The sequence below is a fragment of the Stegostoma tigrinum genome, chromosome 26, assembly GCF_030684315.1.
Source record: "Stegostoma tigrinum isolate sSteTig4 chromosome 26, sSteTig4.hap1, whole genome shotgun sequence".
NCBI classification, from domain to species: Eukaryota; Metazoa; Chordata; class Chondrichthyes; order Orectolobiformes; family Stegostomatidae; genus Stegostoma; species Stegostoma tigrinum.
The window spans coordinates 49,224,160-49,238,676 of NC_081379.1; the positions used below are offsets into that span (position 1 = coordinate 49,224,160).

General features: G+C 45.1%; 1 protein-coding gene and 1 long non-coding RNA gene across 3 annotated transcripts in view; one reads left to right on the top strand and one right to left on the bottom strand.

Annotated features, from left to right (window-relative positions):
- Positions 1-14,517, top strand: part of LOC132211008 (uncharacterized) — a 181,763-nt gene that overhangs the window by 108,909 nt on the left and 58,337 nt on the right. The gene's annotated exons all lie outside the window — the stretch shown is intronic.
- Positions 1-14,517, bottom strand: part of adora2aa (adenosine A2a receptor a) — a 32,709-nt gene that overhangs the window by 17,553 nt on the left and 639 nt on the right. For both annotated transcript variants that reach the window (XM_048556697.1, XM_059655175.1), the window contains exon 2: positions 12,159-12,853. In XM_048556697.1, the coding sequence (XP_048412654.1) occupies positions 12,159-12,505 (347 nt within the window). In that variant the 5' untranslated portion in view covers positions 12,506-12,853. The remainder of the gene's footprint in view (positions 1-12,158; positions 12,854-14,517) is intronic.

The window sequence follows — 14,517 nt, forward strand, 5'->3', positions numbered from 1 at the left end:
CAGCAGGCAAGTAAAAACTCCCAATGCAGCACTCTCTAAAGGGTCGATAATCCCCATTGTGACCCTCTCTAATGGGTCTGTAATTCCTGGTATGACTCTCTGTAAGGGGTCTGTAATTCCCGATATGACTCTGTAATGGGTCTGTAATCCCCACTGTGATCCTCTCTAATGGGTCTGTAATTCCCATTGTGACTCTCTCTAATGGATCTGTAATCCCCACTGTGGCCCCCTCTAATGGGTCTGTAATCCCCACTGTGGCCCTCTCTAATCGGCCTGTAAATCCCCACTGTGGCCCTCTCTAATGAGTCTGTAATCCCCACTGTGACCCTCTCTAATGGGTCTGTAATTCCTGGTGTGACTCTGTAATTGGTGTGTAATACCAGGAGTAACCCTCTCTAAATGAGTCTGTAATTCCTGGTGTGACTCTCTCTAAAGGGTCTGTAATTCCTGGTGTGACTCTCTCTATTGGGTCTGTAATTCCTGGTGTGACTCTCTCTATTGGGTCTGTAATTCCCTGCAGTCTGTAATTTCTTGTTGTGAATGCTCTGTGCATTTAGATACAAGCCTTCAGAATTGCCTTTTAATGCTGTTTGTCATCTTAGCTTCGTTTTGCAGTACAGTCCCATTTGTTCTTGCCTTTTTTCTTCTTATATTTAGGTGCCACACTTTGGGGTACTTAATAAGATAAGAGCCCATGGTGTTTGACGTAGTATATTAGCTTGCATAGAGAATTGTCTAATTAATAAAGTATAGAGAGGTGGGATAAAGGGGCATTTGAAAATGGTATCCCCATGACTGGCGGTGTGCTACAGAATCGGTTCTGAGATCTATTGACATTATATATTAATGATTTGGAACAGCAGGGTGAATGTACTATAGCCGTGTACTATTGTGGATGGCACAATAATACATGGGAAGGCAAGTGGTGAGGATGACACAATGAATCAGCAGAGGGATACAAGCAGATTAAGTGAGTTGGCAAAAATACCAAAGATGGAATGTAATGGGAACATAATATTCCCACAGGACTTTGTCATGCAAGCAAGGAGGTGATTAGCTGTTCTGTTCCCTCCTGTTTGCACACTGCCCTAGGCACTGAAGTCCCCTTCAAAATGAAATTGAAATTGTACTTTCAATATGGTAGTTTCAGCTCTTGGTACTGATGACAAGAGTGTGACGAGCTTCTTGTCTCCTGTGATTTGAAATCGCCATTCTGTCTTCATCTTCCTTCACTGTCCTCATGAAGTTCTAAGCAAGTTTGAGGAATGGTACTTTTATATTTTGTTTAAATATCTGTCAGCTGTAAGAAATCAATTTCAAATAATCACCTCTGCTCAACTTTTTTTTGCGGTTAGCAGCTGTTGATGATTCTGCTTTTTACAATTTACCCTTTGCCTCCGTTTTTGCCTCCGTTTTGACTGACTGCCATCTCTGTTTGCCTTGCGTGATTGACACGTTTGGCCATTGCCCTGCTGTTCTTCTCCACCCTATTACAGACCTTCCCTCTATCTGTTACCTGTTGTAAGTCCATTCCATCACGGAGCGTTCCATTCTGAGACCTCCTGATATTGTTTGCTCAGTTTCGCTCTCTCCACATGTCCAGCTGAGGAGTAATTGAATCCCCCCATAGTGTGGAGGCTGGCTATTCAGTCCATCAAGTCCAAAGCAACCCTCTGAAGAGCATCACACCCAGACCCCTAGCCTATTCCTGCATTTCCCATGGCCAACCCACCCAACCTGCACATCTCTGGACAGTGGGAGGAAACTGGAGAACTCAGAGGACTGTGCACTGTGAGGCAGCAGTACTAACCATTGAGCCATTGTGCCACCTCCAGGACTTGTGGTATTTCCATTAAACAGGTCGTGGTTTTGTCTGCCCTACCTGTAACAGACTGTCCCTGTCCTCCAATCTAGTTCTGAACCCTGTCAGCGTCAGGAAGGAAACTGATGTGCTCCCTACCTCAGGTTGCCATTAATGATGCGGGAGCCTTGGGGGATAAGACACTGAGTATGGAGCCCCTGCACTGGTTGAGTTGAATGCATAGCCTCTGTCTCTTTCTCTCTCTTTCTCGACCAAGGCAAGCTCAGACCACAGATAATGCCCTTTACTGCAGCAAAGCCACCCTGGTCAAAACTGGTCTACTGGTCCCAGTCTTGTTTATTAAACAAACAGAATTCCAAACTAATAATCTAATCCGGAACATTGCGAGAGTGTTCCTGCCCTGCGCCTCACAATGTTCTGCAGACCTGGTGTCAGTACAGTAGGTACAGACAGAAATCAATAAGGAACGCAATCAGCCTCAAGCAGCAATCTACAGACTTTGATCGCAGAGAAAGTCACTACCAAGCTTCTGTAGAATTAATCATTAACCACAGACTGGCCGCAATTAGCAGCTCATCACACAAACTGATCCAAGGGGAGTATGGTAGAATCAGACACAGTGTGAAATGAAGCCTGCCTCCTGCTTGTTCAATAACCACCAGATCAAAGTTCAGCTAGCTCCTGACCCTGATCCAGCCAGCGACAGTTCCATAACCCCGTCACACCATCCCTCCCACCACCTTCTCCTACCCTCTCTCCATGCCTTCTAACATGTATCACTGAGGTGTGGGCATCACTGACATAGCCAGCATGCATCGCCCATCTGTAACTACCCTCAAGTTACTCATCCAGGCAAGAGAGGAGCATTCCATCATATTCCTGACTTATGCCTTGTAGGTGGTGACAGGCTTTGGGGAGTTAGGATGTGAGTTATTCACTTTAGGATTCCAAGTCTCTGACCTGGTCTTATAGCCAACGTATTTATATGTTGATTCTAGTTCGGTTTCTGGTCAATGGTAACCCCAAGGATGTTGATTACAGAGGATCCAGTGAAGGTACTGACACTGAATATCAGAGGGTAGTTGTTAGATTGGTTCTTGCTGGTGATTGTCAATGTCTGGTATTTGTGTGGAACAAATGTTACTTGCCTGGACATTTTCCAGGTCTTGTTGCATTGAATACAGAGTGTTTCAGTATCTGAGGAGTTGCAAACGGTGCTGAACATTATGCAATCATTGGTGAGTATCCCCATTCTGACCTTAGGGTGGAGGGAAGGTCATTGATGAAACAGCTGAAAATGGCTAGGCCTACGACACTACCCTGAGGAACTCTTGCAGAGATGTCCTGGAGCTGAGATGACTGACCTCCCACAGCCATAATCAACTTCCTATGGGCCGGGTATGACTCCAACCACCAGAGAGTTTGCCCCCGATACCCATTGATTACAGTTTTGCTCGGGCTCCTTGATGCTACACTCTGTCTAATGCAGCCTTGATGTCAAGGGCTGTCACTCTCACCTCGCCTCTGGAATTCAACTCTTTTGTCCATGTTGGAACCAAGGTTGTAATGAGTCAGGAGCTGAGTGGCCCTGGCAGAGCCCAAACTGGGTGTCACTGAGCAGGTTATTGCTGAGCAGGTGCTGCTTGATAGCACTGTTGATGACACCTTCCATCACTTTACTGATGATTGAGAGTAGACTGATGGGGCGGTAATTGGCTGGGTTAGATTTGTCCTGTTTTTAATGTACAGGACATACTTGGGCAATTTTCCACATTGTCTGGTAGATACCAGTGTTGTAACTGTATTGGAACAGCTTGGCTAGGGAGGCGGCATGTTCTGGAGTACAGGTCTACAGTACTTTTGCCGATATTTCATCAGGGCCCATAGCCTTTGCATTATCCAGTGCCTCCAACCATTTCTTGGTATCATGTAGAGTGAATCGGATTGGCTGAAGGCTGGTATCTGTAATACCGAAGATCACTGGAGCAGGCTGAGGTGGATCACCCACCAGGCACTTCTGGCTGAAGATTGCTGTGAATGCTTCAGCCTTATCTTTTGCACTGATGTGCTGGGCTCTTCTATCATTGAGGATGGGGATATTTGTGGAGCCTCCTCCTCCGGTGAGTTGTTTAATTGTCTGCCACCATTCACAACTGAATTTGGCAGCAAACCAGAGTTTAAATTTTATCTGTTGCTTGTGGGACCACTAACAGCTTATTCTGTTTGGCAGGCAGAAGGCCAGACTTCTGGTGGAAGCCCTCCCAAGATGCGGCCCTGAACTGCCACATTTATACAGAGCTCGGCATTTCACTGTCCTGCTGGAAATTGATATCTCACTGTCCTGTCGGGGATGGATACCTCACTGTCCTGTCGGGGACGGATACCTCACTGTCCTGTCGGGGACGGATACCTCACTGTCCTGTTAGGGACGGATACCTCACTGTCCTGTCGGGGATGGATATCTCACTATCTCACTGTCCTGTCAGGGATGGATATCTCACCATCCTGTTGGTGGATGGTTATCTCACTGTCCTGTCAGGGACGGATAGCTCACTGTCCTGTCGGGGATGGATATCTCACTGTCCTGCCGAGGATAGATATCTCACTGTCCTGTCGGGGATGGATAGCTCACTGTCCTGTCGGTGGATGGATATCTCACTGTCCTGTCAGGGACGGATAGCTCACTGTCCTGTCGGGGACAGATAGCTCACTGTCCTGTCGGGGACGGATAGCTCACTGTCCTGTCGGGGGATGGATATCTCACTGTCCTGTCAGTGATGGATAGCTCACTGTCCTGTCAGGGATGGATATTTCACTGTAATGTTGGGGATGGATAGCTCACTGTCCTGTCGGGGATGGATAGCTCACTGTCCTGCTGAGGATTGATAACTCACTGTCTCACCAACTTCACCCCTGATGTGTCCTGGCATAATGTAGTACCTCCTTGTGGCAGAATTGCCCTGTGGGGTGTGTGGCCCTCTGTTTGGGCTCCTCACTGTTTCCATCTGGGGACTGGGAGGGAGAATTCGACCCTTGGCAGTCCCATTAATGATTAGTAGACCCACATAATGTTCACGAGGCCTACGGGAATCTGTGTTTCACATTTACTTGGATTGATTTCACTTTTAGCCCATGTTTCATTTTGAAAGGGGCTGACTCATTGCAACCTCATGCTGCTGGGATACCCCATATGGTGCAGGGTGGTCAGATCAGAGAGTAGCCCTGGAGAGCGATCATGCAGAGTTCACTGGCACAGTACAGGCCTTTTGGATGGATGGACACTGTAGGAGCTGGAGGGCACCCTGAGGAATGGTATAAAGTTGACTTGTTTCTGTTAATTTTCAATCTTGTTGCAATGCAGCACCAGGAGCTGTTTACATTGCTTTTGCTTTATCTTATGCCAGCAGGCAGGAGGACCAGTGGTAATTCTCTGACCTCATCTTCAACTAGCATGGCAAACTCCACAGCAGTAATGGAAGTTGGTTCCGTCCCCACCTACAATAGACCCAGTCTGACAGCTACATCCTTTCTAATCCAGCCAGCTCTATCTGTCAAGGTTCCCCACCAAAAATACATGTTGTGCTCTTGCTACCCTCAGCCTCTCTTCCAAGAGTTGTTCAACATGGAGGAGCACTGAGTCCTCAGCAGACAGAGGACAATATGTGGTAGTCAGCAGGAGATTTCCTTGCCTATGTTTAACCTGAAACTATGACAATTTATGGGGCCCAGAGTCAACGTTGAGGGCTCCCAGGACAACTCACTCCCAAATAAATACTACAATGACATCACCCCTGCTGGGTCTGTCCTGCCAGTGGGACAGGACATAGCAGGGCTGGTGATGGTGGTGTCGTGGACATTGACTGTGAAATATGATTCCATGTCAAGTTGTAGCTTGATCAGTCTGTGGGACAGCTCTCACAATTCTGGCATGTGCCCCTATATGTCAGTAAGCAAGAGTTTGTAGGATTGACAGGATTAAGTGGGTTCTTGTCCTTTCTGGTTTCTGGTCAATGATAATGATCTTTATATGGAATTGTCTCTGTAACAGTTCAATACAACTGAGCAGTTCACTCAGCCATTTCAGAGGGGAGATAATGGTCAACTACATTGCTGTGGGTTGGGAGTCACATGTTGGCCAGACCAGGTGGCAGATTTCCTTTCCTGAAGGTCATGAGTGAGCCAGATGGGATTTTATAACTATTTAGTACTTTCATAATCACCAGGAACGAGATTAGCTTTTTATTCCAGATTTATTAATTATTCAATCCGGATGCCACCGTGGAGCTGTGTGGAATCTGAACCCATGTCCCCAGTGTATTAGCCCAGGTCTCTCAATTACTGGCCCATTCAACTGATTGATGCCTGTATATAGGTTGAATGAGGAAAAGATTAAAGCTGGCCTGGCCTGTGCTGCCTTCCAAGGTCAAATAGCCTGTAAATAAAATGGCTACTTGGACAAAATAAGGGAATCAGCACCAATTCTTTTGTTGTGGTTAAAGGATTATATTTGAAACATATTCTAACAAAGCTTACTGTAACAATTACTGAAATAAAGTCCTTCATTGGAAACCTTTGCAGAAAACATTGATAAATGAAAAGAGGTTTCTAGAGTTGGTGAATATTTTAAATATTTTAAAAATTCATCATTCTTCACATTCTAACTTTAGAAGGGAGATGAGGCTGGTTTGTGAACAGCCCAGGAATTGCAGTTCACTTTCATGTAATAGTCTACTGATTGAAGGAGAGCGACCGGCTGTCTCATGTACACAGACACTTGTATCGATCCAACTGTACAAATACTGCCATTGTTAGAACGCAAATTCCTGTTCAGACAGCTGTACAAATTGCCAAACCATTCACCAAATGCCAGTAACAAGTGAATTGCAGGGAGGTCAGTTGCTATGTTACAGGGGCTCAGGGATACCCCACAGGGGATTACTCTGATCTGACACCTTCAGTTATCGAGCACCTCCTGATAAATTGCACCGCAAAAGGTATGGTTTGCTCATCTGTTCCCACCAGAACTCTTCAGGGAATTTGTCACATCGGAAGAAAAATATAGTTTAACACAAAATAACAAGTCCCTTGCACTGGGTACAGTCCTTCCAAAATATGTGAATTATCTTATCCTGCCCTGTCTATTTTACTCATTCCATTGTCCATTGAACTTCTCGCACTCATTGTTATACTCTCTGTTTATCTTTGTGTAAGTTCAAGTATGCAGAGTACTTTGCTCAAAGTCTCTCATTACAGATGTTTCCCTCTGTATTTGACCTTTCTGCCTTCTGTGTTTATTATATATCTCTAGTTAACTGTCTCTGCACGTCACACTATCAGAATGGTCAGAGCACAGGAGTCATGTTCTGTGGGAGCTCCTTGGAATGATCAATGCACCGAATACCATTTCCCTGCCTGCTCCCCATAGCCCTGCACATGCTTTGTTTTCAGATGATGCTCCAATTCCCTCTTAAATGCCTCAGTTGAACCTGCCTCCTGTCCTCTCAGACAATGCATTCTGGATCTTAAGCACTCAGGTTATAAAATCATTTTCCTGTTCTTTTTCCAGTCACCTTCAGTCAGCATACTCTGGTTCTTTCCACTAACAGGAACAGTCTCTCCTGACTTTACTCTGTGCAGACTGCTCATGGTGTTGGCCATCCCTAACAGGTCCTAGGAATAACACTGTCATCTTCCAATCTAGTTACCTGGCTGAAATCTCTTGTCATCGGATCTACTCTTGTGAATCTTTTCTGCATTCTATTCCAATGCCTTCATATACCTACTACTCTAGGTGAGGCTGAACTAGTGCCTTATGTGTTGCTCGTGCTCTCTCTGCCCTGCTAGAAAGGCCGAAGATTCTGCACAATTTATGAACTGATCTCTCAACCTGTTCGGGCACCTTCAATCATTTATGCCCATGTACTCTCTCTCTCTCTCTCTCTCTCTCTCTCCCCCTCTCTCTCTCTCCCTCCCTCTCTCTCTCTCTCCCTTTCTCTCTCTCTCTATGTTCTCTCACACTGCATTTTGCAAAACCTTTGCAAAAACCTTCACATTTCAACATAAGAATGGTAAAAAAGGAAGCAGATTGAGGTTCCGGACTTTTCGTAGGAGAAATAAATCACCTGACCTGGATAAAATTCTGGGAAACCAGAGAGAAAGAGGCTCTCATTTGAGAGGAGCAATTTTGAATTGATGACATGGTTCAAAAGTATGTGCAGAGATAAAGGACCTAGGGGTTCATATGCTTCAATCTCTGAAGGTGGCAAGACATGTTAAAGGTGTGTTTCGTGAATAGTTGCACTGAGTACAAAAGCAGCGAAAGTATATTGATCCTGTAGAAAGCTCTGATGAAGTCACAGTGAGATCTCTGTATCTAGGTCTGGGTCACCACACTTTAGGAAGGATGTGAGGGTCCTTGAGTGGGTGCAGAGGAGATTTACCAGATTCGTTCCAGGAATGAGGAATTTTATCTATAAGATGAGGTTGGAGAAGCTGAAGCAACAAAGTGTAAGGGGAGATTTGATAGAAATACAGGATGATGTCAGGTTTGGATAACTTATACAAGGGAAACTGTTCACAGTAATTGATGGTGTAGGGGTTAGATAAAGTAGCTTTAAGACTTGGCCAAAAGTTACAAGGGGAACGCAGTGAAGATTATAACAATTTCAAACTCAATGCCAGTGAGGGTGACGGAAGGAGCCAATCGATTTCAAAGGAAATTTGATGAGTAATTGGAGGATATTAGCCTTACAGGCTATAGAGATGAAGAGGGGAATGGGATCTTCAGAGAGTGCCATTATGGACCCAAAGGGCTGACTGGCCTCCTTCAGCGCTGTAACGTTTGAACATGATATAGGAACTGAATCACATCCTCAGGCCCACTCTGCGATTCATTAAAATCAATGTGGAAACCTGAAAATGATCCATTCAACCCAGCTCTCTGTCTCCTGTCTGCCAGTTCTCTATCCATGCTAATATATCACAACCAATGCCATGGCCTCTTCCCTTCTGCAATGGCCTTTAATGTAGCACCACATCAAGTGTCTTTTAGACATGTAAATGCACCACATCTATCAGGTCCCCATTATACCTGAAGCAATAACAATAATGAATTTGTCAAACATGATTTTCCTTTTCATAAAACCATGTTGACTGAGGCTGATTGCGTTACGATTTTTCTAAATGTCCTGCTTTAATCACATTAATAATGGATTCCAGCATTTTCCCAATAACAGATGCGAGGCTAACTGGTCTACAGTTTCCTACTTTCTGTCTCTCTTTTCCTGAATATGTTTCCAGTTCTCCAATCCACTAAGACTTTTCCAGGATCTCAGAAATTTTGGAAGATAGTATCTAAAGCATCCATTACCCCTACAGCCACTTCCATTAAGACCCTAGGATGCAGGCCATCAGGTCTCAGGGATCTGAGATAATGGGAACTGCAGATGCTGGAGAATTCCAAGATAATAAAATGTGAGGCTGGATGAACACAGCAGGCCAAGCAGCATCTCAGGAGCACAAAAGCTGACGTTTCGGGCCTGTGATGAAGGGTCTAGGCCCGAAACGTCAGCTTTTGTGTTCCTGAGATGCTGCTTGGCCTGCTGTGTTCATCCAGCCTCACATTTTATTATCTTGGAGGTCTCAGGGATCTGACAGCTTTTAGTCCCATTAGTTTTCCTGATTCCTTTTCTCCAGTGATTTGGATTGTATGAGGTTCCTCACTTGCTTTAGACCTTCATTTTTTTTTGTCCCTTGGATTCTTTCTCCTTGAAGATAGATAATAAGTTCTAGTTTGGTGTTTGGGATCAGACAGCTAGCAGGAAGAGCTTGTATAGAGTTCAAAGAGAACACTGCAGAAGTTCCAATTATAATCTCCCGTATCGCCCAGATTCTGAAACCATGGCTTTAGATTGGAAAATTGCATGCATCACTCTTCTAAGAAAGGTGACAAAAGGAAACTAGAGAATGATAGAGATATAATCTTTAATTGGAAAACAACTGTAGTTCAAACACTTTTAGAATTTCCTGTTGATCAGCAAAAGAATGTAGATTTTTAAAGGTAAGTCATACCTGATAAATGATTAAGTTTTCAGAAGAGCTAACTGAAATTCTGCAAGGGGAAAAATGTGCATGAAATTATTTGAACTTTCAGAAGACTTTAGTTATATTTCTTACAAAGAGACTGTTAGCTGACAATGAAGCTTAGGGGACTGAAGGGATTTGGCTGAGCAGCACAAGGAACAGGAATAGCCTGGTACTCTAGTTAGCATTATGTGACTATTGGTGGCCTGTAAAAACCTATGTCGGGATCTTAACTATTGACCATTTTATGAACAATTTAAATGATGAGACAGTCTTGTAAGCAGCATCGATGGAAGTCGATTGGGGCAGTTAATCTGGTCCAATCAGAGAGATCTGGCTGATAGATATAAAGGATGAGTGACAGACACCCTGGTGCCTGGCTCTGTATTAGGAAGTACTATAGTCAAGGGCTGTTCATGTGTAAATTAAGTGTGACTTGGTGATGGGCTGCCAGCCTTTGTGGAGTTATTTCAAGAAGCATAACATGACAAAGAAATAATAACACATTACGTAAATGGGTGAATGTGAATTTCAATGTGAACAAGCACACAGATTTCAATATAAACAAATGCGAGATCACCACGTTAGAACTGAAAAGGACAGAACAGAATATTTTGAAATGATGCAAGATTAGTAACAGTGCAGGGCCAAAGGGACTTATTAAAATATCGTGAATAAATGTAGAAAATGGCTGGGGTGACAAATGGGACGCTGGCTTATATTGACAAAGCTAGAATACAAGGAGGTGGAAGTCATGCCATGAGTGTAAAAAGCCTGGGTTAGACCATACCAGGAGTCACTGTGAGCTGCACTGGACACCCACACATTCAGGAGGAGATACTGGCCTTGGAAAAGTGCAATGTAGATTCACCAGAAAGATACCAGGACTTTATGAGTTATATCATGAGGAGGGATTACATAAATTAGGCTATATTCCTTAGAATTTAGGGTTAAGATGTAGTTCAATGAAGATTTTTCAAGGTATTTAGGACCAGCTGGGTTGATAGAGACATACCATTTCCTCCACTGTCTGTGAAGCATATACATATTGGGTGATAGAGGTTTGGATCTCGTTTTCCCTGAAGGGCAATTGATGTATAATCAGTCACTAAATTTAGATCTGATTTTTGACAGATTTCTGCTCCCCAAAGTTATTATTGGACATGGGGTAAAGATGGTTATGTGGGCTATGGTTATATATCAATGGTGATCTCATTCAGTTGAGGAACAAACTCAAGAGGTGAAACATGGAATGGACCACATGTTACTATTTTATTCTAGCTTTATTGCACTGTCCTCGTCAGTATTGTCGGCACTTGGAGCTGAATTAAACAGTCAGTTTCTATGGGGCTCCCCAATGCAGCTAGAGTTGCTGGATATCTGTTAGTGGGTAACAGACAGTGTGATTGACTCAGTGCCAACACAAGGTAGACTTAATGGGCATCACTGCCAATTATTCACCCATCTAATCTCCATTCTCCACAACATGGTGTCCAGCCCCTCCTCAAAGTGGCCATTCTGTGCACAGTTGGCAATGACAGCACTGTGCTTGAATCAGCTCAACTCTCATCCAGCTTCCCACGCAGAACAGACCCTCCTCACCCTTCCTCACTCATTCCACCCTCACATATTGGATCTTCCATATCCTCCTTCGGTTACATTTAGACCTTCCGCATCCTCCTTTGGACTCTCACTTTTTTTCCCTCACAGATTGGACCCTCTTCATCCTCCCTCCCTCCCTTACAAACACAACTTCACTCACCTTTTCAGTGTTTTAGAAGATTAGAGTTTAGAAAATTATTAATTTAACTTTGTTTAAAGAGAGAAGAAGAAGCTTTAAAGTAATCTAAATAAGCAATTTTCAGGGTCCCCGGGTTGATGGCCTTCGAATTTATTATTTCATCTGAAGGATTTTGTGTTTGTCAGTGTAAGTCTCAAACAGCCAAAATTTCATGCCAGTCCTCAGCTCTTCGTCAATATCACAGAAGCAGTGCGTCAGGAGGAGGTCTCCACCGATTCAAACTTGTTTTACACAGGAGTCCTCATAGATTGAGACTTAGATGGACTCAATTTGGAATTGGGCAAAGCAAATGCCGAAGTAGAGAACTGTGCCACCCAATTGCCTCTTTCCTGAGAGATACTAGCCTTGAATAAATGAATGGATGGGGATAATCTTCTGATCTCCCTCCAGTTGGTAGTGAGGTTATCAATAAAACATTACTCCGTACATAGAGATTTTGGTGTTCCTTCTTACCTGAGTGGGATTTTGATGCAAATATACCGGTCAATGGCGATGGCCAGCAGGCTGAAGATGGAGCTCTGAGTTAACACTAACACAAAGCAGGCAATGAAGAGGCAGCCATAGAAAAGGGAGCAGAAGCCAGTGCTGATGGTGATGGCGAAGGGGATGGCAAGCACCCCGACTGCAATATCTGCCACAGCCAAGGACACCACAAAGAAGTTTGTGACGTTTTGCAGGTTGCTGTTCAGGTAGACGGCCCAACAGACCAGGACATTCCCCAGTACAGCTAAAACAGCGATGACAAGCTCAAACACTATGTAGGTCACAATCTCCAAACTCTGCCTTCCAGTTGTTAGCATGATGGAGTGGGCGAGGCGTGCTGTGGTGAAACACCGGGCATATCGGCAACTCAGAACCAGGTCACCTCCTGCCAACCAGAAACAGCTTCAGCACAGTCCAGGTCAGAGATGAAAGCTGGGGGATGGGTGAGTTCCACCGACTAATACTTCCATTCTCCCAGCTTGACACAGATTTGCAACTTCCTTTTCTGAGGTCCTTATAGCTGTTTCATTCAACTAGATCAAATTGTTCAAATATCTCACTGAGACTCAATGGTGGCTGCTATCTCAACAGTAACATTCCTCCATCGCTCCTAGGTCAGGCTTTCCGGGAGAGGCTGGCAGCTTTCAGCGCTGCTTGTTTTGGCACTGCAATAGTTAAAATCACAATATTATTGCACAGAGGATCCAAGCAGAAAGATAACATGGCCAGTCTGTTGCTGCTACTGAGGGTGGTGTGTACACAGAATCCCTACATTAGGCCCATCGAGTCCACACCAACCCTCCAAACAGCATCCCACTCAGATCCACACCCCTACCCTGTCCCTGTAACACCATATTTACCACAGCTAACGCACCTCAGCTACATATCCCTGGATATTGTGGGGCAATTTAGTGCGTCCAATCCACATAACCCACACATCTTTAGACTGGAGGAAGAGCTGGAGCACCCAGGGGAAACCCATACAAATGCCCACAGACAATTGCCCAAGGCTGGAGTCAAACAAGGGTCCCTGGCACAGTGAGATAGCAGTGCTAACCACTGAGCCACTGTGCCACCCCTATGGAACAAGTTGCCAGACAAAGTGGTAGAGGTGTGTACAATTACAGCATTTACAAGACATTTGGATGGGGACATGGACAGAAAGGTTTGGAGGGATATGAGCCAAACACAAACAAACAGGATAATAAAATGTGAGGCTGGATGAACACAGCAGGCCAAGCAGCATCTCAGGAGCACAAAAGCTGACGTTTCTGGCCTAGACCCTTCATCAGAGAGGGGGATGGGATGAGGGAATTGGAATAAATAGGGAGAGAGGGGGACGCGGACCGAAGATGGAGAGTAAAGAAGATAGGTGGAGAGAGTATAGGTGGGGAGGTAGGGAGGGGATAGGTCAGTCCAGGGAAGACAGACAGGTCAAGGAGGTGGGATGAGGTTAGTAGGTAGCTGGGGGTGCGGCTTGGGGTGAGAGGAAGGGATGGGTGAGAGGAAGAACCGGTTAGGGAGGCAGAGACAGGTTGGACTGGTTTTGGGATGCAGTGGGTGGGGGGGAAGAGCTGGGCTGGTTGTGTGGTGCAGTGGGGGGAGGGGACGAACTGGGCTGGTTTAGGGATGCAGTAGGGGAAGGGGAGATTTTGAAACTGGTGAAGTCCACATTGATACCATTAGGCTGCAGGGTTCCCAGGCGGAATATGAGTTGCTGTTCCTGCAACCTTCGGGTGGCATCATTGTGGCAGTGCAGGAGGCCCATGATGGACATGTCATCCAGAGAATGGGAGGGGGAGTGGAAACAGGATTGGCTCCGTTTAGGAATCCTGGTCAGTATGGATGTGTTGGGCCTATGGCTCTGTGACTGTAAGCACTGGATAGGCTGAATGGCTTCTTTCTGTATCAGCCAAACTTTAATCAGGGTCAATCAGATTTTAATGAATTGATGATTAATAGGGAGTGTGTTGGCTCCTCTTCTCTGTGGAAAAAAGCAAAACACCACAGATGCGGAAATAAAAACACAAGAAGCTGGACGTTCCGAGCCAGTCTGGTATTGGCTGTGGAGTGGGGGACACATGGTTAACATTTCACCTTTTGACCAGTTATTAGAATTTCATCATGAACAGTCACGACCCGAGCTGACTCTCTCCATCGTTCCCTTTCTCCACAGACACTGTCTGGCCCTGCCAACGACCTCCAAGCTGGTGGGTTTGCTGCTGTGACCTCGCCAGGCTCGCACGGACTCCGAGAGACTGAACAGATCGTGACTCCACTTTGTGCCCCCACCCTGATACTTCATGAACTTTAGACCCCTAACTGCCCT